This window comes from Mastigoproctus giganteus, chromosome 5 (genome assembly GCF_048544385.1).
Source record: "Mastigoproctus giganteus isolate SK-2022 chromosome 5, ASM4854438v1, whole genome shotgun sequence".
Taxonomy (NCBI): Eukaryota; Metazoa; Arthropoda; class Arachnida; order Uropygi; family Thelyphonidae; genus Mastigoproctus; species Mastigoproctus giganteus.
This window is the reverse complement of record NC_143579.1, coordinates 9301735-9325239: the sequence shown is the minus strand read 5'-3', so window position 1 is coordinate 9325239 and position 23505 is coordinate 9301735. Positions and strand designations below refer to the sequence as shown.

General features: G+C 37.3%; 1 protein-coding gene across 1 annotated transcript in view; it reads left to right on the top strand.

The window, feature by feature from the left end:
• Positions 1-23505, top strand: part of POLDIP2 (DNA polymerase delta interacting protein 2) — a 135726-nt gene that overhangs the window by 42673 nt on the left and 69548 nt on the right. The window contains exons 4-6 of the mRNA XM_090373854.1: positions 6346-6454; positions 6549-6618; positions 17636-17743. Coding sequence (XP_090229980.1) covers positions 6346-6454; positions 6549-6618; positions 17636-17743 — 287 coding nt within the window. The remainder of the gene's footprint in view (positions 1-6345; positions 6455-6548; positions 6619-17635; positions 17744-23505) is intronic.

The following is a 23505-nucleotide window of genomic DNA, read 5'->3' as shown; positions in this document are numbered from 1 at the left end:
GTAAAATAATGAACCAATGTGTACTCCCCACCATGACCTATGGAAGTGAAACTTGGGCACTCACCAAAAGAATGGAAGAGAAGCTGAGAACTACTCAGCGAAGAATGGAACGAATCATATTGGGAATCAGACTGTTAGATAAGAAGAGAAACACATGGATTAGGCAACAAACTCAAGTAAAGGACATTCTTATCAAAACTAAAGAACTAAAATGGTCCTGGGCAGGACACATAGCTCGAATACATGATGACAGATGGACTAAGAAAATAACAGAATGGTGTTACACCAATGGAAACAGTGAAAGGAGTGAAGGTGGAGTTGGGTTTCTGGTCCATAAAGATTTTAAAAACAACATTTTGGAATTCAAAAGTACATCACCAAGGGTGTCAAGACTAATACTCAAGATTTCTAAGAGGTACAAGCTAAAGATTATAATGATTTATGCACCAACATCGAGCCATGATGATGAAGAGGTTGAAGAAATGTACACCGAAATTGAGAGTCTTCTAGATGAGCAGAAAACCCACTACGCTATTATAATGGGGGACTTCAATGCTAAGGTTGGAAAAACGCAAAACAGTGCAGAAAGAGGAACTATAGGAAATTTTGGAATTGGTGAAAGAAATAAAAGAGGTGAAAGACTTGTGGAATTTTCAGAATCTCAAGGACAGTCAGTAATGAACACTTTTTTCAAGAAAAGGGTGAACAGAAAGTGGACATGGAAGAGTCCAAATGGATTAACAACTAATGAAATCGACTTCATCCTCACTAACAGAAGATATATTGTGAATGATATTACCGTCCTGAATAAGATAAATGTTGGAAGTGATCACAGAATGGTAAGATGTACACTTGATATAGATGTAGGAAAGGAAAGGAAAAAACTGACTCGAGTAAATAATACAAAGGTCTTTGAGATAACAGAGGAGGAGAAAAAGCAGTATGTACTGGAACTTAAAAACAAGTTTGAGCTTCTGCAGACTGCTGAGGACCAAGATATTGACGAGGAATATTACAACTTTCTGAAAGTGATAAAGCCCAAGAAACCTATAGGGAAACAGAAATCCAAAGAAGAAAAAATTAGTCAAGAAACACTTGTCATGATGAACCGAAGACGACAAATGAAGAACGAGAAAAACACTGACAGGGAGAAAATTGAGTTATGCAAAGCCATTAGAAAGAGACTCAGAGAGGACATAAGAAGATTTAACACAAGAAAAGTAGAACAAGCATTAAGGGAAAACAAAGGATTTATATCAGCAGCCATGAGCAGTAATACAGAAAGACAAATGATACTGAAACTGAAGAATAGCGATGGTGTACTTATAAACAGCAGAAAAGGCATAATTCAAATAGCAGAAGACTACTATAGAGAATTATACAAGGAGCGAGGGAATGATACCAGCAGCGGGGAAGATGGATTGCAAAGTAGCAACACTTACGACATACCCAATATTCTTCCTGATGAGGTAGAACATGCATTGAAGAAAATGAAGAATCGGAAAGCCCCCTGGGGAAGATGAAGTTACTGTAGAGTTGTTAAAATTGGGAGGAAGAGACATAACACAAAAACTGGCAAGGCTCTTCACAAAGTGCATTAGAAAAGGTGTGACGCCTAAGCAGTGGAATAATGCAATCATAGTTTTGCTGCATAAGAAAGGAGATAAATCAGAAATTGGAAATTATAGACCAATTAGCTTGTTATCAAACATCTACAAGTTGTTCACAAGGGTCATTACTAACAGATTAGAAAGAATACTTGATGAGAATCAACCGAAAGAGCAAGCTGGCTTTAGGACAGGATTCACAACTGTGGATCACCTTCACGTAATATCACAGCTAATGGAGAAAGCAAATGAATATAAAACACCATTATGCCTGGCATTTGTGGATTATGAAAAGGCATTTGACTCCATACAGCATAAGGCAATGTTTCGGGCACTGGAAAGACAAGGCATAGATACCCCATATATTATGATTTTGAAGAAAATATATGAGAGTGCTACCTCCTTTATTAGACTAGACAAAGACAGTAGGAAATTTAAAATTGAGAAAGGAGTTCGACAAGGAGACACAATATCTCCGAAGCTGTTTACGGCTGCCCTTGAGGAAGCTTTCAGAAGATTAGACTGGTCGCAGAAAGGAGTCAATGTGAACGGCGAGTACCTAAACCATTTACGATTTGCAGATGACATTGTGATTATAAGCCACGATCCCAAAGAATTAGAGGAAAATCTTAATCAGTTTTGCACAGTTAGTAAGGACTTTGGACTAAAGATGAATATGGCTAAAACAAAAGTAATGATGAACAAGTATGCCACGGAAAGGGAAATAATGATTGAAGGAGCAGTAATTGAAAAGGTGGAGTCATATACTTATCTGGGACAAGTTATTAGCTGTAATAATGATAAATGGCTGGAAGTCAAGAGAAGAATAAATTTTGGATGGATAGCATTCAGGAAATATAGTCACATACTGAAGAGCAATATACCAGTTTGTCTGAAACGTAAAATAATGAACCAATGTATACTCCCCACCATGACTTATGGAAGTGAAACTTGGGCACTCACCAAAAGAATGGAAGAGAAGCTGAGAACTACACAGCGAAGAATGGAACGAATTATATTGGGAATCAGACTGTTAGATAAGAAGAGAAACACATGGATTAGGCAGCAAACTCAAGTAAAGGACATTCTTATCAAAACTAAAGAACTAAAATGGTCTTGGGCAGGACACATAGCTTGAAGACATGATGACAGATGGACTAAGAAAATAACAGAATGGTACCCAAGAGAAGCTAGAAGAAAACCTGGAAGACAAAGGCGGAGATGGATAGATGAAATTCATGAGCTTTTGGGTAGTAAATGGATGGCCAGTGCTCAAAACAGAAGGAACTGGAAAGTTGCTGGAGAGGCCTTCATCCTGCAGCGGATTGAAAATGGCTGATGATGATGATGATGATCCAAGAGGACCTAGAAGAAAACCTGGGAGACAAAGGCGGAGATGGATAGATGAAATTCATGAGTTTGTGGGTAGTAAATGGATGGCCAGTGCTCAAAACAGAAGGAACTGGAAAGTTGCTGGAGAGTCCTTCATCCTGCAGTGGATTGAAAATAGCTGATGATGATGATGATGATGATGATGGTGGTATTCTTGTAGGTAAATGAATAATCTGTGCAAGGTCATTAGTAATTGCAAAAGCCTAAGCATCTTGACCAGCTGAGACTGTGACTAGAAAATAAAAGCCAGCTGGAGTTGTGAACATTAAAATCACCAAGAAAAATTACCTCACTGTTAGGAAAGTTGGACTGGAGAAAGTCAAGTTGCAAAGAGAAGTGAAAGAGCTCCAAGTGATTAGTGGAGTTGAGAAAATGGTAGAGACGACAGATAAATATGACAGCATGAGGTAGAGAGATTTTAAGCCAGAGAAGAAAAGAATAGCGAAAGCTTAAAAAGCGGTACTCACCTTGAAATTAATCTGCGTTTACTTAGGTAGTGTGGTTAATGTTTAAGTTGAATTGTTAAATTGAAAAATTAAAAGGGAGGGAAGTAGGTAAAAGTTGACTGAGTTAAATGGGTGCAAGGAAACAGAAGTGTACACATCCAATCCTTGGTTGTCATCGAAATAAAAGAAAGAAGAATAATTAAAAACTATGTAAGTGAATCCGGTGAAGCCAATAGTCTTTACGAGGACTTTCGTTAGTTAAAGAACGTCTTCAGTTGGCAATGTGTGGGGAGAGAACGTGCATGGTATTTTAAGAATAAAAAATTATACTCTCGTGATGCCTTTTTTTTTTTGACATGTGGGAACTTTAATCTCGAGAGGTTCCAAATTGGAGAAAGATCGAAGGGGAGTTTAGAATTTAGAATTTTGAGGTTAGAGTGGTGCTTGTACCATTCGATAACTAGAGCTTCGTATTGAAGTATTCTGTAGCTGAATTTTAGTTTAATGATGGAAATGGCAGAATCGATGAGCGGGTTGTGGTTGTGAGTCTGGACATGAGTTGTATGTTCTGTGACAGATTGGTTAGACGTGAGACTATGGAAATGGTAGTATGCACGGGTGTTGGATGTTTTTGATGAGCCAAATTTGGTAGTGGTACTTCCGATATAACATGTGTTGCAGTTTGGTTGACAATTAATGAGGTATATAATATTATTAAGGTTGTTTGTAGAATATTTGTATGTGTCTTTATAGGTGCTGAAGAAGGATCCTAATTTGTTGTAGGTGGAAAAAACAAGGGAGATATCAGTGTTGTTAAATAGGCGTCGGAACTGTCCTGCTAGTTCATTGTGGTAAGGGAGGACTATGCGGATGTTAGTTTTATTTTTGTCTTTGGTTGGGATGTTAGATTTAATTTTATTTTTAGTGTTAAGGATTGTATTTAAAATGAGTTGGTGGGGGTAACCTCTGGATATAAATTTGTCGGTAATATACTGTATTTCATTGTGAAGGTTGGTGGGTGAGGAACTGTACTTTAGTGCATCGTGAATTTGGTTATATAAAACTGCCTTTTTAGTGTTTAGAGGGTGATGAGAAGCAAAATGTAAGTATTTACCGGTGTTTGTATTTTTCCTGAAAAATATAAACACCGGTAAATTTAAGAATAAAAAAAAACATGGTATTTTTTTTATTCTTAAAATACCATGCGTGTTCTCTCCCCACACATTGCCAACTGAAGACGTTCTTTAACTAACGAAAGTCCTCGTAAAGACTATTGGCTTCACCGGATTCACTTACATAGTTTTTAATTATTCTTCTTTCTTTTATTTCAATGACAACCAAGGATTGGATGTGTACACTTCTGTTTCCTTGCGCCCATTTAACTCAGTCAACTTTTACCTACTTCCCTCCCTTTTAATTTTTCAATTTAACAATTCAACTTAAACATTAACCACGCTACCTAAGTAAACCATCGCAGATTAATTTCAAGGTGAGTACCGCTTTTTAAGCTTTCGCTATTCTTTTCTAGTCTATTAACACGGTACTTGAAGATTTCTAAAAATTTCGTATTGCCAGAGAAGAATCGAAAAGAGGAGATTCCAAATTACCAAGTCTCTGACAAGGAATATCAGAATGGACATATGCACAATACCACCTTTCAGGCGAAAGGAATCATACAGCGAATAATTTGGGCACGTGAGATGAGCAGTAGTTGAATCAACTGATAACTGAGATTCTGTCAGAAAAAGTACATGGGGTTTGGCAGACTGCAAGTGGAAAGGACATTGTTGAGATTAGAATTGAGACCATGTATATTTGTAAAATGAAGTAGGAAGTGCTTGGAAGGTTTAGATCTTTTCACAGATAAGCTTACTCTATTAGTTTGACAATTCATGCTGTATGAAGTAATGAAATTTTTGGATATGGATTACACATGGTAAGAATATACCAAGATCCTTGATATAACGTGGCCTCAACAATGCTACCCACATACACACTACTCGCACTCCCTCCAGTCACTATCTGGCAGAGTAGAGGTAGCACTAGTTGATCTAGAAGCCTCCTAGAGTTACCAATAGGTTCGGTCCGGTCCGGTGTACTAACTAGCGGCCAGCCTGTGAACACCGTTTTAAAGCTGTACGCTTGAAATGTAAAGAAGATTGGATCTCGCTATGATGTTCATCCTAACGTCAAAAGTCATCAGTCACACTGCATGATAGGAGAGATGGGGAAGGGTTGACCAGAACTTAGCTCTGGAGACTAAACATGGGTTCCACCACTTCAAGCCTCCAATAAGCAAAGTGGTGGTAGTGCACCTGTTGATGAGAGTCATCTACCACCTAGTATTGCCTGGTAACACAGAGGGATGGCATTCCTCCATGTTGTGTGGGTGCCACACATCGACCCCTGCTTACTTTGGTTCACACCTGGGTGGGTCACCCACAGTGTGCTTGTGCATTGGGGGTTATACCCAGGATTACTAAGTCTCATCATCGTTAAGGTGCAAGCAGAGGATTTGGCTGTCACAGACTGTCTGGACTTTGCCGAAATTGGGTCCACTTGACTTGAGTGTCACCCAAATATCAGTTCCATCAGCGTTTTGGACTCCCAGTTAGCAAGTACAGGTTGTCTGGCATATCTGAAAGAATTTCTCTGACAATCTCAAGGACCAAATTAATACAAGATTATATTAATATAAGATTATAAAAATGTTAATACACGTTAGAAAAAAAAAATGTATGAAAAGTAATTTATGCAAAAATTATAGCACCTACAGAATGGAAATGATTTTAAAGCTAAATGAATAAATTTATTATTATCATTATTTGTTGTTGTTAACACAAAATAAAAATATTTGCTTCATTTTTTGTTAATTCAGTATTGAAACATTTTATTATTAGGTCAGGTGAAGAATCAAGTTCAGGATTTAATCATGTAGGAAGGGAGGTTAAAGGGCATACTCATACTTATTACCAAGTTCTCATTGATTCCCGGGATTGTCCTTTTGTGGTAGATATTCTCTTTTTTATTTACAAATAGCATTTTTTTCTTCTTTCAGTTTTGGTATTTTATTAATGTTTCCTCTTTGTTAAATATGTTACAGAGAACACAGACAGAAGCTGTGACATTTTTAGGAAATCAGGATAACAGCCGATCCCTATATGCAATTCCAGGTATTTTTATTACTTTTTTAATTTTAGTAATGCTTATATTAAATTAAGTTTCAGTGTAGCATCGTTTTTGGTGGGGGGGGGCGGCCTTGGTTATAAATACCAAATTACACATGCTGAGGATGTTCATACCATGATTACAGTAAATTATATCTTCAGTTGTGTACTTTGGTATCTCCAGTTATTACTTGGTACATATATATATATATATATATATATATATATATATTTTTTTTTTTTTTTTTAGTTGTAATCTTAATTTTCTTTTTTTTTTTTTTATGAAAACCCCAAACACGAAAGGTATCAAAAAAACCTATAGTACTTAGTACCATGCATGGGTTGAAGGAGAAGTATGGGGAGAGGGGGATGCCGGAAACTTTGCTCTAGAGACTAAACATGGGTTTCACCACTTCAAGCCTCCAATAAGCAAAGTGGTGGTATTTCACCGGTTGATGAAAGTCATCTACCACCTGGTTGTAAGCTATCCATGGAATTTTTGTCACTTCCACAGTTTACTTGAGTAATTGGTACATTGTGAGCCATACCATCTCAATTACTTCATAATACCTCTCAAGGACCATTAGCTAGCCAAAAATTGCTGTCAAAGGCCATGTTTGTTCTGACTCCTAGTTTTTAATACTGCATTCATTTAATCAAATTTGTGACAAATCTATGTGAATGTTAATTAATTTTTTATTGTGATACATCACATTTAAAAAAAAAATTTCACAGGTTTCAGGGTGAGTTTTGGGTTTTCAGGCAATTGCTAATTTATTACTTATAATACTAAATATTGCGACACTAAGTATATTAGATGATTATTGCATATCAGTATATGTGCAAATGTACATCACTTTGTGGCCATATTGCCACAGGATTTATATATCATTCCTCTTATGATTAATTAGTGCTAGTGATTCTGAACCTGTCTAGTAAACATATGATAGACTGTTGGAAGGCGAAAGATGACTTGCTTTGAAAATGTTAAATTAACAAGAAAAAAACAAAATAAATGTAAGTTCCCTGTAAGTTCAAAAGATAGTATTTCAGCCTTTGATTGCATTGAGCAAAAACATCAACAGATGTTCTCATATGGTCTGACTAGAGAAAAGAGTGACAAACACACTCAGGAAGTATAAATTATAAATGTTATGGCCGTTATAGTATAGTTGAAATATGCAAATTTAACAAAAAAAAAACCATTCAGAATTTGATGTCAGTCCAACAAGTTGAAAACCTAAACTAAACACAAATATGCAAATTAATATTGCAACAAAATCAGAATTAATAAGTTTTATGTGTTGTTGACCATAACCTATAAAAATAAAAAGTCAAAAGAAAAAAGTACAATGGATCATTTATGTTACACCTATCTAAAGTAAATTAAGCAGTAGAAGAAAAATGTGATTGTCTTCAAAACTTGTTGAAATAAAAACTATTATAAGATGTACTAATGCAAATTGGTGTCATACTTTGGATGACCTAAATGCCTGTCACAGATTACTTTAAAAAATAAATAAAATTCTGCAAGAAATTAACCAAAGCAGTCATAAATAGATAAGTTATAATTTTCAGTTTAGGTTTTTTATTATTTGTTTTTCCATATAAGTACCTCCAGTACTGTGAACACAGGGCAGGATGCAGAGGGTTGTGATAAATGGCTGTTCCTCAGATTGGGTTGATGTAAGAAGTGGGGTTCCCCAAGGATCAGTATTAGGACCACTGTTGTTTTTAATTTTCATAAACGACATCGATGAAGGGAGAGACGGCATGATGTCTAAATTTGCAGATGATGTTAAAATTGGTAAAGTAGTTAATGATCATTGTCAAGCTGAGCTTCTTCAGAGAGACCTAGATAGACTTCAGGAATGGTCAGAAAAATGGCAGCTATGCTTTTAATCCAACAAAGTGTAAGGTATTACACCTGGGAAACAGTAATCCCAAAATAACTTATTCACTTGGTGGAGTTCAACTAAACCCAGTACTGGAGCAAAGGGACTTGGGTGTTATGATACGGTCAGACATGACATTCTCTGAGCATTGTAAACAGGTTGCAAAGAAGGCACATGGTGTCCTATCGATGATCTATCGAACTTTTGCAAGTAGAGATAGGGACGTGATAATCCCATTATATAAGGCTTTTGTTAGACCACACTTGGAATACTGTGTTCAAGTATGGAGACCACACCTAAAGAAAGATATCGAGCTTCTTGAAAGGGTGCAAAGACGGGTAACTCGCCTGGTGAGATCGGCAAAAGGGCATCCTTATGAAGAAAGACTTTGAATATGTGGGTTGCAGAGTTTGGAAAGTAGACACCTTAGAGGAGATTTGATTGAGGTGTTTAAGGCTCTGAGAGGCATCAGTAAAATGAATGAGGATGAAATTTTCAAGGTTATTAATGATGCTAGAACTAGGGGACATAAATTCAAGTTACGGGGGGGAAATGTTTAGATTGGACTGCAGGAAGTTTTATTTTAGCCAGCGAGTCATAAATTACTGGAATAAGTTGCCTACATGGGTGGTAGAGGCTGACAGTTTGGGGAAATTCAAAGGTCATCTGGATAGTACCTTTGGGTGAGGGAAGCGCATAGGATGATAGATTTAATTTCCTTTTCTTTTATTAATTATTATTATTATTATTATTTTTTTTTTTTATCATTGTTTTATTTGTGGGGTTTTTTTTTTTTTTTTTTTTTTGGCTGGTGCAGCATAAGCCATAGGCTTTCTTGCACCATGCAGCCATTACTAATACTAATATTAATTTGCATATGTGCATTTAGTTTAGGTGTTATTGATTAGTTAGAGGCAACATCACAATTTGTGTTTTATTATTTATGTTTATTTATTTCAATGATAGAGAGGTGATAGCTATGGCATATATTTTAGCTTAGTTCAGTTGTCTTAATTTTCTTTTCTCTTGACAGATTTGTAGGAATCCATTGATATCTTTGCTTAATAGCATTCAGTCACTGAAATAAAATCTTTCAGAACTCACTGGGACAGATGTTCCTGTGGGTTTCTTGTTTTATATAATTTCAATTTCTTTCTTTCTCTGTTTTGTGTTAATTTATAATTTTTTGATTGTGAATGCTGATATTTCTTTGCAGTAAATGTTGGGGTGTGTATCCTTGAGCTTGGAGTCATACATTTGTACTACTGATGATGGGTTCAGTATTTATGATTGATTTTGATTGATTTCCTTGAAAATTTTATTTATTTTCTATATTTTGAATTTGCTTGGGACACAGGATTCAGTATGTGTGTCTTCCCAAGTATGACTTTAAGTGACATTAGTGTGTGTGGTATAATAGTGTTCATTACACCAAAGACTTGAAGACATAATAAATTTTTCTTATAGTGTTTAAAAATATGATAGTATTAGCATTAACGTACTCTCTCATCAAACACAAAATTTGCCCTAATTTGAATGAGTGTATTTATTAAATTAGTACAAGTGCAATATTATTAACAGGAGGAACTGTTTTTATAGTGATGGGATATGCTTAAATAGATGAGGTGTGAAAGTATTTGCTGATGTTATCAAAATAGTGATAAGATAGATCAGAAAATCTTTGGCTTTGGGATATACAGAATAATAGATTAACAGCAACTGCAGGCAGCGGTCAAAGTTATTTTTACACTGCTTCTACTGGCGGCAGCCTGGAAAGCAAGTTGTCAAGGTTTGCTCCTCATGGGACACAAATCGATGGCCTTTGTTATGGTTATTACTAAGAGAAGAAACGGGTGCATGTATGACTTATAAGTACAGTTTTTTTTTTTTTTTTTTGTCCTTGCCTTTTCCCATTATTATATGGGGTCAGCGTTTTTTATTGTTTTGGCATGCAATTTTTATGACCGGATGCTACGTCAACCCTCACCCTTTATTTGGGCTGGAGATATGTGTCAGTGGTCATTCCCTGACTTTCCGCATCCTCCGTATTTAGTGGTCACAGGCTCGAACCCTGGTCTAATCAAGAAGCATGTGCTATGCACTACTGCTCCTGCCCACCTGGCTACGGAGGCGCCACTTATGAGTATAGTAATGCTATGAGTATATTAAACAAATTGTATGAATTTGGAGTACTGATTAAGTTATCAAATGCAGACATTGTAGGGTTGTCAGAGACATGGTGCCATTCAGGCATAAGAGGTGTAGAATTTGAATATGATGAGTACAATATGTACAGAAAGGCAGGCAGGATGGTTGGTGGAGTTATGCTCTTGGTTAAGAAGCACTTAGAATCAAAGACAGTGCATCTAGTTGATATGAATGGTCAGTGCAGTGTTGAATCAGTTTGGTGTGACAAGCACTGGGAAAAGAAAAATGAGAATAGGCATGTATTGTAGGCCTAATAGCTGTGATGATATAATAAACAACTATACAGACAAATAGAATGTGCCAGTAAATCAGAATGTGTTATAACTAGGGATTTTGACTTTCCAGATATTCACTGAAACTTGTGGATTGATGACTAGCACATTAGCAAGACTTTTGTGCATTTATTGGATGACTGTTTTCTACACAAGCATGTTAGAAAAGCACCAAGAGAAAGCAATATTCTTGATCTTATTATCAGCATTTACTCTTTATGCATTAAGAATCTCCAGATAAAGGAATCACTGGGTGGCAGTGACTATAATACATTGATATGGGATCTGCTTAGATGTAACTACTGTCATAGGTAAAGAGAAGGGATTTTGCTTTCATAAAAGTGATTACAGTGGTTGTAGACAGTTTTTAAATTATCTTCAGTGTGACCAATTGGTGATGATACCATCTGAAAATTCTAAATGGTGAGCATTGAGGAAGTAATCATAGAAAGTACTAAGCTTTTTATGCTGACTGAGAGATATTGTTCAAGGTTTAGACCTAAATGGATGTCAGACCAACTTTTTTTTCAAGAATAGTATCAGAGAAGAAAAGTTCATGCGCTGATTATAAATTATCAGTGGACACAGAAACCTACAGTAAGTACAAGCTACTATGAAATCAGTTCACCAAGGAGGTTGGGGGTGGGTTAGGCAAGCAAAGGTAGATTATGAGAAGTGTTTGACTAAGAATACAAAGAATAGAGCAAAGAATTCTTTGCTTATGTTAATGCTAGAAGGGATGAACTGCATTGGACCATCCCTTTCCTTCTAGTGTTAAGGTTGCTGACTAGCTAAATAAATATTTTTCACCTACATTCACCTTCAAAGAAGTTTTTAGGGCTAGCAATACTAGAAGTATTAACTGGAAGCTAAATGATTTTGCAATAACTAAGAAGAATGTGGGAAAGAAATTGTTGAGGATAAAAGTAAATAGGGGAGCGTGGGCGCCTCTATAGCCAGGTGGGCAGGAGCAGCAGTGCGTAGCACACGCTTCTTGATTAGACCGGGGGTCGAGCCCGTGACCACCAAATACGGAAGATGTGGAAAGGTTAGGGAATGACCACCGTATATCCCCGGAGCAATATGACCTTAGTTGCTAATGCTCCTAAAAACCAAATAACAAACAAACAGGGGAGCATGGGCAGATGGAATCTATATAATTATATTATGAGAGGTAGCAAAAAGAAGTAAACAAATCTTTAGCCATAATTATGGAAGCACCCTTGGAATCAGGGGATGTCCCTGTGTGGATTGGAGATGTGCAAATGTATCTTCATTCCCAATTTTACAATTCTAATTTATAAAGGAGGATCAAGGGTGACATGAGTAATTACAGACTTGTTAGCTTAACTTCTGTTTCAGAGAAAATAATGAAGTCACTGGTTAAAGAAGTAATGGCAGGACTATCTAGTCATGAATGCAGTTATGCTGCAGTCACAGTATAGATTTGTTAATGGACAGTCTTGTCTGACCAATCTGATTGTATACTATCATATACTTAGATTTCAGAAAAGCTTTTGGTACTGTTCCACATAAAAGACTGCTGCACAGATTGGAGTATTGTAACATTAGGGAAAATTACTGCTTTGGATAAAGGGATGATTGAATGGGACAAAGAGCAGTTATCCATAGACACTGCTCTTCTTGTGTTTAGTGGAGTTCCCCACAGTTTGGTGCTGGGCACATCATAGTTTTCAATTAATTAATTAATAAACAATTAATTAATAAATTAGTGATAAGTGGTTTCCAGATGATACAAACATTGGTAGTGTGCTACTGCAACAAAATCTAGAAAAATTAGGCAGATGGGCTGAAAAGTGACAATTGAAGTTTGATGTTGACACATGCAAAATACCACATGTGGGTAGCAATAATCTCAGAATCGCATACTAACTGTGTGGTACCACACACACACACACACATACACAAGGTAATAGAAAACAAGAAAAGCTGGGGGGGGGATATTGTGTAAGTTCTTTTGAGTGTTGCGGATGAGCTGCTAGAACAGCTCATGTGGTTTTGTCCATTATATATAGGAAGTTCTCCTATCAGGGTTATAGAGGTAGTTATTCTGCTGTATAAAGCAATAGTAAGGGTATATCTTCATTACTGCATATGGTCTGGAAAGCTTGTTTTAAGAAGGGTGTGGATCCTTTGAAATCTGTGCAGAATTGAGATTATTAAGGGAACAAAATGACTCTTACCAAGAAAGACTCAGTTCTGCAGTTTACAGCTTCTTGAAGCTATTCACCTGGTAGGAGATCTGATTGAGGCATTTAAGGCTTTGAATGGATTGTGTAAGCTAAATGTTGGTTTTTTTTTTTTTTTTTGGTTTGGTAGTTGTTGGCGCATCGGCTTCTGTGGCCATAGTGCACCTCCCAAGGTTTTTGCAGTACTTTGATCCAAGCCCAAGGCGGAAATCGAACCCGCAACCTTTGGGTTGCCAGGCAGGCACTTTACCCGCCTGGCTAGCCCGGTCGGCGCTAAATGTTGATGCATCTTTATGCTTGCTCTGACAACACCCAAAAGGGGCATATATTTGAATTGAGGAAGGTTGGTTGCAAGGTAGATGTGTGTAAACTTACTTTCAGCCAGAGGGTATTTGGTTGTTGGAACAGACTTCTATCTGGTGTTGTGGAAGTGGGTAGGTTGAATAATTTTAAAAAGGAATTATACAAATTATTACGAGTATACAGGTGATATGGAAAATGTCTTTTTTTTTTTTTTTTTTTTTTTGCCAGTAATATATAAACTTACTTCCTTGTGTCACTTGCTAGTAATAATACTAATACTGTAAGTTAAATAGTTAAGTTAGGCAATTTAAATAGCATCTTTTTACGTGCACTAGCATATGAGCTTAATGCTTCTGTTGTTTTCACCATGTCCATCCATCTGCTTGTAATAACTCAACTGCTAATGGTTGGATTTGCATAAAATTGTATATTTGGCTCTTTTAGAAAAATTTGTTGAGCCACTCCCATATTTAATTGAAATCAGACACAGAAATATAGCAATTATTTCTTTGTCTGCCTATCCATATGTAATAACTCAGTTCCCAGTGGAAGGATTTTCATGAAATTCTATACTTAACTCTGTTACAGATACATTTAGGGTAATCCCATATTTCATCAAAATTAGAGCAATAGAAATTCAGCAATTATTATTATTATTTATTTTTATTTATTTATTTATTTAATTTTTTTTTTGTCTCAACATCCACATGTAATAACTCAAACCTCAGCAGATGGATTTTCAAAATTTTATATTTGGCTTGTTTGGATGATTTATTCAGGCTTCTCAGATTTCATTAAAATTGGACTAATAGAAATCCAGTAATTGTTATTATTTATTTATTATTATTTTTTCATAAATATCAATAATTAAGCTATTCATATATTGTAGCTGAAGCATTGGATATTATGTTTTTTGCTGGCACTCATTACAGGAATTAATGATAATATGGCAAATGCCCAGAAACAAAATGCTTTTGGTTCATACATAAAAATTGTTGCTTTTTGTCCTTTATTTATTATATATTTTTTTAAATGTTAGCAAATAGTATTATTGCTATTTGTTGAAATGTAACACACTGCATAAGTTAACTTTTTTTATGTACTTGTATTTGATTTAAGCCTTGGCATATAAAATGTTAAAACAGTGATTAGAACTTTCACATATAGTTTAGTTATTAAACACTGTTACTTCCTAGAGCTGTATTTGGAAAAATGGAATTTGATTTGGATAATATCCAATCTGTGTGGAAACGAAAAGCATAAACAAAATAAAAAAAATAAACTTCTAAAAGGTGACATCTGGATGATAATGACTTACCAGTAAGTATGCAAATCAGAACCGATATCATTGGTTTTGTTAAGGGGAAGTCTTGCCTGACCAATTTGATTGGATACTATGATGCAATCACAAAAGAACTGGATGCAGGGAATAGCTTTGATATTATATACTTGGATCTTAGAAAGGCTTTTGATACTGTTGCACATGGAAGACTGCTACACAAATTGGAGCAGTGTGACATTGGAGGCAAATTGCTGCTATGGATAAAGGGGTGGTTGAGGGGGAGAAGACAGAGAGTGGTAATCAATGGACACTGCTCATTGTGGACTAATGTTATTAGTGGAGTCCCTCAGGGCTCAGTGTTTGGTCCATTATTGTTTTCTGTATTTATAAATGATATTGATGATGGTATATCAAGCTTAATGTCCAAGTTTGCAGACGATACAAAGGTTGGCAGGGTTGTCAAGGACACTACTGACACTATGCTGCTGCAACAGGATCTGGAAAGGTTGAACAGATGGGCTGAGAGGTGGCAAATGAAGTTTAACATTGACAAATGTAAAGTACTACACATGGGAAACAGCAACCCCAGAGCAACGTATCAACTCTGTGGTACTACACTGACAGTGGTAGAGAATGAAAGGGACTTGGGGGTGGTTGTGCAGGCAGATATGAAGTTCTCTGAGCAGTGCAGACGGGCTGCAAGAGTAGCTCATGGAGTATTGTCAGTGATATACAGGAATTTTTCCAGCAGGGATAAGGAGGTGATTATTCCCTTGTATAAGGCAATGGTCAGGCCACACCTTGAGTACTGTATACAGGTCTGGAGGCCTCATTTCAAGAAGGATGTAGAGCTGCTGGAACGAGTACAGAGAAGGGCAACAAGATTAGTGAATGGAACAAAGGGGTGCGCTTACGAAGAAAGGCTTAAGTTTTGCAAATTGCAGTGTCTGGAGACTAGGCACTGGCGAGGTGATCTGATAGAGGTGTATAAAGCCTTGAATGGTTTGAGCATGCTCAATGCTGATGGGATTCTTCCTCTAGCTCAGAATAATCACCTGAGAGGGCATAAATTCAAATTGAGGAAAGACAGATGTTAGGATAGACGTTTCGGAAATTTGCCTTTAGCCAGCGGGTGGTTGGTTGGTGGAACAGACTTCCATCCCTTGTCGTGGAGGTTGATAGCCTAAATAAGTTTAAGGCTCAGCTGGACAGGTATTTTGAACAAACAGAGGGGTGAAGTGGAAGTGGGTTTTTTTTTTTTTTTTTTTTTTGGCTGATGCTGCATAAGCTTGCTTTCTTGCATCAAATGCCTCTACCAATGCTAATGCTAATGTGCTTGTGACTATAAAGGCAGACACAGAGTGTATACTGAAAGTCAGTATGATAATTGAAATGAGGAACCATGTGTTGTTAATGAGGCTCTATTACAAGAACAATAGCAATTCCTTGGCTTCACTTCAGCAGCCATTTGACAAGATTATTGTCCACAAAATTATCATTGTTTGATATTACAGCAATTTATTAGCAAACATCAACTGCCAGATTGATTTTACATTTTTTACAACTCAACATTGCAAGATCAACTGCTTGCAAAATGTTACAGAACATGCCACGCTGGTACCTGTTTTAGATCCACATGATGCAACAGCTATCAAGAAAAAAAGAGACTTTAAAAAAAAAAAAAAAAAGAGTATACTGAAGGAGAGTAATAAATATTAAACAGTTGTAAGTAAACTGAACGGCTGAAGTTTAGAGAACATAAACTATAGAGTTTAATAAGTGTTTTATAAAGTTTTTTATAGTCTTAGTAATTAATTGATAAGAAGATAACTATATTTGATTTTCACATCTATTAATCACTTAAAAATAAAAGTTCATTTAATTTTTAAAAAATCAGACATGCCAGAAATGTAACACACTGCATTAACTAACATATTTGTCTATATTTAGTCCTTTCCCCCCACCTAAATTTTTCTTTTTATTTTTGCAAGACTTTGCAAGTGTTTTGAATATAAAAAGAGTATCTTTTCATATTTTTCATAATTCTTACACATCTTGTAGTTTATGGAAGTAGTTTTACTCCAAAAATTTTCCTTTTCAGTATTTGATTAGCTATAGTACTCTTTCAACAAGTGTGCAGTAATTCCACATTACTTTCCAGCAAGCTCCAACTCTCATCAGTTCACAGTGCTACAAGAACCTCCAGCATTCTTGTACTCCCCCTACAATATTTCTCTATCGGATGGTTTTTGAACTAGTTCAGGAATCAAATCTGACTATGCTCCTAGCCCTGTTAAAATTATTGGTATGTGTATTGTGCAGGTTTCCCAAAACATTTACCATTGTCTTCCGTAAATAGCCATATCATATCATTAGTAAATAGTCTTGCATTTTTTTTCTATTAGGCGCCTCCATAGCCAGGTGGGAAGGAGCAGCAGTGTGTAGCACACGCTTCTTGATTAGACCGGGGTTTGAGCTCGTCACCACCAAATACGGAGGATGCGGAAAGGTCAGGGAATGACCACTGCACCGGAGCAATATGGCCTTGGTTGCTAATGCTCCTAAAAAAAACCAAATAACAATAATAACTTTTTTCTATTTAAGTGTACCCCCATATCTAGAAAAACATTCAAACAAAACCAGAGAGTGGGAATAGTCATTTGGCTTGATTTTACTGCCAGATATCTAGAATTAATTTTACTAAACGAGTCAAGTACTGGTGGAAAGGGTTTTTTAAAGTTTTGATGCTTTGCTTTAATATTTATAATTGTGATTTAAAATTTGTTATACCGAGAAGGAAAACTTTATTTTATTTTCTTACATTTTTTTTTATTAAAGGTGTTTTTTGATTAGGTCTGGACTATGTGGCACATGAAGATATTCTGCCTTATACCAGCACTGAAAAACTTCCTATTCAACATGAATTATTTGATAAATTTTTGCTCTACGATTCAGAAAAAGGTATGGAAAAAATCATTATTTTGTAATCATTGTAGTATAGAATGTTCTTTTTAAGATTTAAAACAACTAAAATTCTTCCAAATGGTTTCTTGGTACTGTGATAAATTTGGCACTGATTTGTAGGTGTACATTTTGTATTTATTTTGTTAATCATGATATCCTAGTTGATTGACTTCAGTAAAACACAACATAGCTAAAACAGAACAATATTATATACTCTGCCCTACTGTTATTAACCGTACACCTGCATACCTAGAAATAACCTTTATTTACAAGATAACTAATAATGTCTATTGATAACCTTTAGCTTTTGTGACAGCCCTACCATTGAATATTGTTTCCATATCCGAGGTGGTGCTCCCATAATCAACAGGATATTTTGCAAGATGGTGCATGTGGGAATAAATATTTTGTTCACCAATTTTTCGAATACATGCAATATCTTATGTTTCAATAAATTAATGAAAATATTAAAAATTGTGTATTACTTCGAAATCCGAAGGTGGTGCACTTCCACCACCTTGTACCATGCTGCTGGCGCCCATGTCTCTCAGGCTTCTAGACTCCATTCAAAAGAGGACAGTTAAGTTAATTAATGACCTATCTCTTACAGAGTCTCTCCAGTCTGTCTCATAGTCCTTTTTTCAACATTCCATTTCTGATGTATGCCTTTTCTATAGATACTTCCATGGGCACTGTTCTTCTGCAAACTCACAGAACCAACTTTTCTTCTTCCTCATTTATTCCTTCAACCTCAATTTTCTGGAACAACCATCCTTCACACGGATTTCCTGAAAATTACAATCTGCAGAAATTAGTCTAATCTCAATGAATATCTTCTTTGATCTTCTCAACCTTCAACCCATGCAGTGGTACTAAATACTGTAGGTTCTGATACCTTTCATTTTTGGAGTTTTCATTAGGGGGGGGGAAGCTCAGATTTTTTTTGACAGTCTCTCTCTCTTTCACAGATGCTGAGCAAACCAGTTTCTCCCAGAGGTTCTCTGTGTGATTGAGCCAGTTTAGCTTTTCTGCACTCATGTTCTGAAACCAGTCTGTTACATTTCAAGCAATATGACATCAGCATTAATCTGCTGATACAAGTGTGAGCCTTCCCCAACATGCTGCCACAACATAGGTAATGTCTTATTGCTCAGATGTCTAGATGAACCTCATCATTCATGCTTTTGTCCAAAACAACCAATGGTCCTAGACCAACCCAAGAAAACAGCCCCAGACCATTACCCCACCTCCACCAAACTTCATTGTTTAGACGATACAGTCTAGCAGGTAGCTTTCTCTTGACATCCACCACACCCAGGCATGATAGTCAGACTAGTACTGTGACTTTTCACTCCAAAGCACAGCTTTCCATTGGTCTACAGTTCAAGAACAGTGGGTCTTACACCAAGCTAGTGTCTGGAATTATTCAGGGTGATTTGTGGCTTGTGGATAGCTGCACGGCCATAATAATCCATATCATTCAGTGACCTGTGCACTGTAGTAGCAGCAGCAGTAGTAGTGCTGATATGTGTCCAAGTCGTCTCACTGAGGGCCTATATGTGCTGTGGCAACTTCAGCCTACTTTCTGAACAGACAGTTCTTTGCATACTACTCTCCTGTCATGTTCCCTCGGCATTGGAGGTTTCCAGCTTGTTTCATGATGAATATTGTCTGCTTCCATTTGCACATTACATCACCGATCATTGACCTAGGAATCTGTTCAAATGTCACATGCAGACTGATTGATTATGTATTATCCTCATTCCATGCTAGGTCTATTAACTCTGTTGATTGCTGCATCTTGTATTCACAGTCTTACTGCTATCTTCTCAAAGGCCCATAAGCATATTTATAGTTGTGTGCGACATGTGGTTCTTGGGTAGACTATGACCTACTATCAACAAAGTGGTGTTTCGATATTAATGGTAGGACGTGCTAAATTTAATTTACAAAAAAAACTGTGTCAACAAAAGCAAGCATTTTTCAATATATGATAAGAAGACCCCTAAACCAATGTTCAACTATGTCTTACAGCTCTCACTGTCGTGGTATTATTACAGGTCCCATTTTTAATTCTCAGTCTATCAGCTTAACCTGAAGAGTCAATAGTATAGTAGTAGTAGTAGTAGTAGTAGTAGTAGTGGCACATGATGCAAGAAAGCAAGTGTAGGAGCTTATGCAGCATCAGCCAAACAAAAAAAAAAATCACACCATTCCCTCCAAATGCCTGTCCAGTTCCTCCTTAAATTTATTTAACCTATCAACTTCTACAACGACAGATGGAAGTTTGTTCCAGCAATTAACCACCCGCTGGCTAAAGGCAAATTTCCGCACATCTATTCTACATCTGTCCTTTCTTAATTTGAACTTATGTCCCCGTAGGTTGGTAATCTGAACAAGCGGAAGGATCCCATCAGAATTCAGCGTGCTCAACCCATTCAAGGCCTTATAGACCTCAGTCAGATCACCGCGCAGGTGCCTAGTCTCCAGCCACTGCAATTTGCAGAACTTAAGCCTCTCTTGGTAAGAGAATCCCTTCATTCCCCTCACCAATCGTGTTGCTCTTCTCTGTACACGCTCAAGCAAATCTACATCCTTCCTAAAATGAGGCCTCCAGACCTGTACGCAGTACTCAAGGCGTGGCCTGACCATTGCCTTATACAGAGGGACAATCACCTCCTTTTCCCTGCTAGCAAAATTCCTATATATCATTGACAAAACCCCATGACCCGCCCTAGCAGCCTGTCTGCACTGCTCAGAAAACTTCATATCTGACTGCACAATTACTCCCAGGTCTTTTTCATTTTCTACCACCTTAAGTGTAGTACCACACAGTTGGTACGTTTCTCTGGGGTTACTTCTACCCATATGCAGTACTTTGCATTTGTCAAGGTTGAATTTCAGTTGCCACTTCTTAGCCCATCTGCCCAAATTATCTAGATCCTGTTGCAGTAGCACACTGCCATTACTGTCATTAACAACCCTGCCGACCTTTGTGTCATCTGCAAACTTCGACATTAAGCCTGATATACCTTCATCAATATCATTGATAAATACACAAAACAACAGTGGACCCAACACCGAACCCTGTGGGACTCCACTAATAACATTAGTCCACGAAGAGCAGCACCCATTGATTACCACCCTCTGTCTTCTCCCACTTAACCATCCTTTTATCCATTGTAGCAACTTACCCTTAATACCATTCTGCTCCAATTTGTACAGTAGTCTTCCATGCACAACAGTGTCAAAAGCTTTCCTGAAATCCAAGTATATGATATCAAAGTTATTTTTTGCATCCAGTTCCTTTGTGACCACATCATAATAACCAATCAAATTTGTCAGACAAGACTTTCCCTTAACAAACCCATGCTGTGTTTGAATTATTGCTGCAATCTTGTCTAGATGATCCTGCAATGCATCTTTAACCAGCGACTCCATTATTTTACCCGGAACAGAAGTTAAACTAACTGGTCTGTAATTACTCGTGTCACCCTTCGATCCACCTTTGTGAATTGGGGACACATTTGCACATCTCCAGTCCGTGGGAACCTCCCCTGAGTCCAAGGATGCTCTCATAATTATGGCTAAGGGTTTGCTTAGTTGCTTTGCCGCCTCCTTTAAAATAACTGGATAGATCCCATCCACCCCTGGTGCCTTTCTTATGTTTAACTTCAACAATTTCTCCTCCACTTTGCTCTCAGTTATTACAAAATCATTAAGCACACTGCTACAATTTGATAACCTTCTTCCATTTTCAAATTGTAATAATTCCTCACGTGTGAATGTAGATGCAAAATACTCATTCAGTTTGTTTGCTATCTGAGCAGGATCATCAACAGTCGAACCATCGATGTCAAGTGGACCAATCATATTCATCCCCTTCCTTTTAGAGTTTATATAAGTAAAGAAATCCTTGCTGTTTTTCTTAGCATCTTTTGCCAAAGATTTCTCGTAATCCGCCTTCGCCTGCCGAACCTCCTTTGTGACCTGATTACAGACTAGCTTATATCTGCCACAGGCTTCTGCGTCACCTGATAATTTATATGCATCCCATGCATTTTTCTTCTCTGTCACTAGTCTCATTAGTTCATTTGATAACCATTTAGGCCTAAACCTTGAACGATATTTCTTAATCGGTATATAAAGTCTAGTAGCTTCCACGATTAATTCTTTGAATGCTTCCCACTTAGAATTTATTGTTTGTAGCATCGTCAGTTGATCCCACTGTACAGAATTTAAAAACTGTCTGAGACCACTGTACTCCCCTTTACGGAAGCAAAAACCCTTTCCTTTACCCCTGACGGTAGTTACCTCTTTGAGTAAATCCCACTTCAGCACACTGTGATCACTGCCACCTAGTGGTTCCTTTATCTGCAAATTCTTAATACACGAATGATCACTGCTGATAACCAGATCAAGAGTGTTACTTTCTCTGGTTGCCTCTCGAACATGCTGCTTCAGAAAACAATCATCCAATAACTCCACAAAAGTCTGACTAGTGTGTGAGTGACCAACCCACAAGTTCCAGTCAATAGCTGGGAAGTTAAAATCCCCCATTATAAGACATTCTGATTTACTGGCCCACTCTATTTCTTTGTACAATTGTTCATTGTACTCATTCAAGTCATTAGGCCTATAACACACACCTACTCTTATTTTTCCTTTCGCAGTGCTTATCTCACACCAAACTGACTCAACAGAGCACTGTTCATCTATATTAACTGGGTGCACTTCCTTTGATTTTATGTTTTTCTTAATTAACAGCATAACACCCCCTCCCCTCCCTTTCTGTCCTGTCTATCTTTTCTGTACACATTGTACTCCCCAAATTCCAGTTCTGCATTCCTTATATCTTTGTGACACCACGTCTCTGCTATCCCAACAATATCCGCCTTTGATGTCTTGACCAACACTTCAAATTCATCAAATTTATTTACTATACTTCTAGCATTGGTATACATGCAAGCATACATGCTCCTATGCCTATTCCTTGTTACCCTAACACATCCCATATACCCAACTATTCCATGATGACTGCCATCTGTCCCTGAAACCCCCAACACCCCTCGCTCCAGGTCGCTTCTTATTCTAATAGAAGTTGTGCAAGAATCACCTTCACCTCTGCCTGCGGTATCTGTTAAACTATTAGTCTTTGTATCCCACCAAACTAGCAGTTTTCCGACCCACCTAACACTGCCTCGATAGCATCAGCAAATATTCTTGCACCCTTTCTATTTAAGTGTATCCCATCCCTGTAGAAGCAATCTCTCCTGTTAACAAGTACAGTCCAGGCTGAAAAAAATTCTACCCCTTGAGCCTTGCACAATCTTTCCAGGGCCGAATTGATCGACAAGGCTCTCATCATATACTCCCTCCTATCGTGTCTGGGCAGAATTGCAGACACTTTCAAATTCAATCCTATTTCACGGCTTTTTTTCAACAGTGACCTGTACTTGTTGAGTAATTCCGCCGATCTCCTATTCTTAATATCATTAGTGCCAACGTGTACAACTATATCACCTTTTGTGCCCTTGAAAGATGATATCCGCTCTACAACGTCATCAACCTTTGCCCCTGGCAGACATACCCTGGTCCTGTTCCACCTATCCTTTTTACAAAATATATTCCCCGTCTCCCTGACAATAGAGTCACCAACAATAACTAGTTCCTTTGGGACCAGCGCATTCTGCTTTGGAGATTGCCGCTGTGTTGCCTGATGCCCAGGAGTGAGCTCTGGCGTTGAGTTGGGCAGCTGA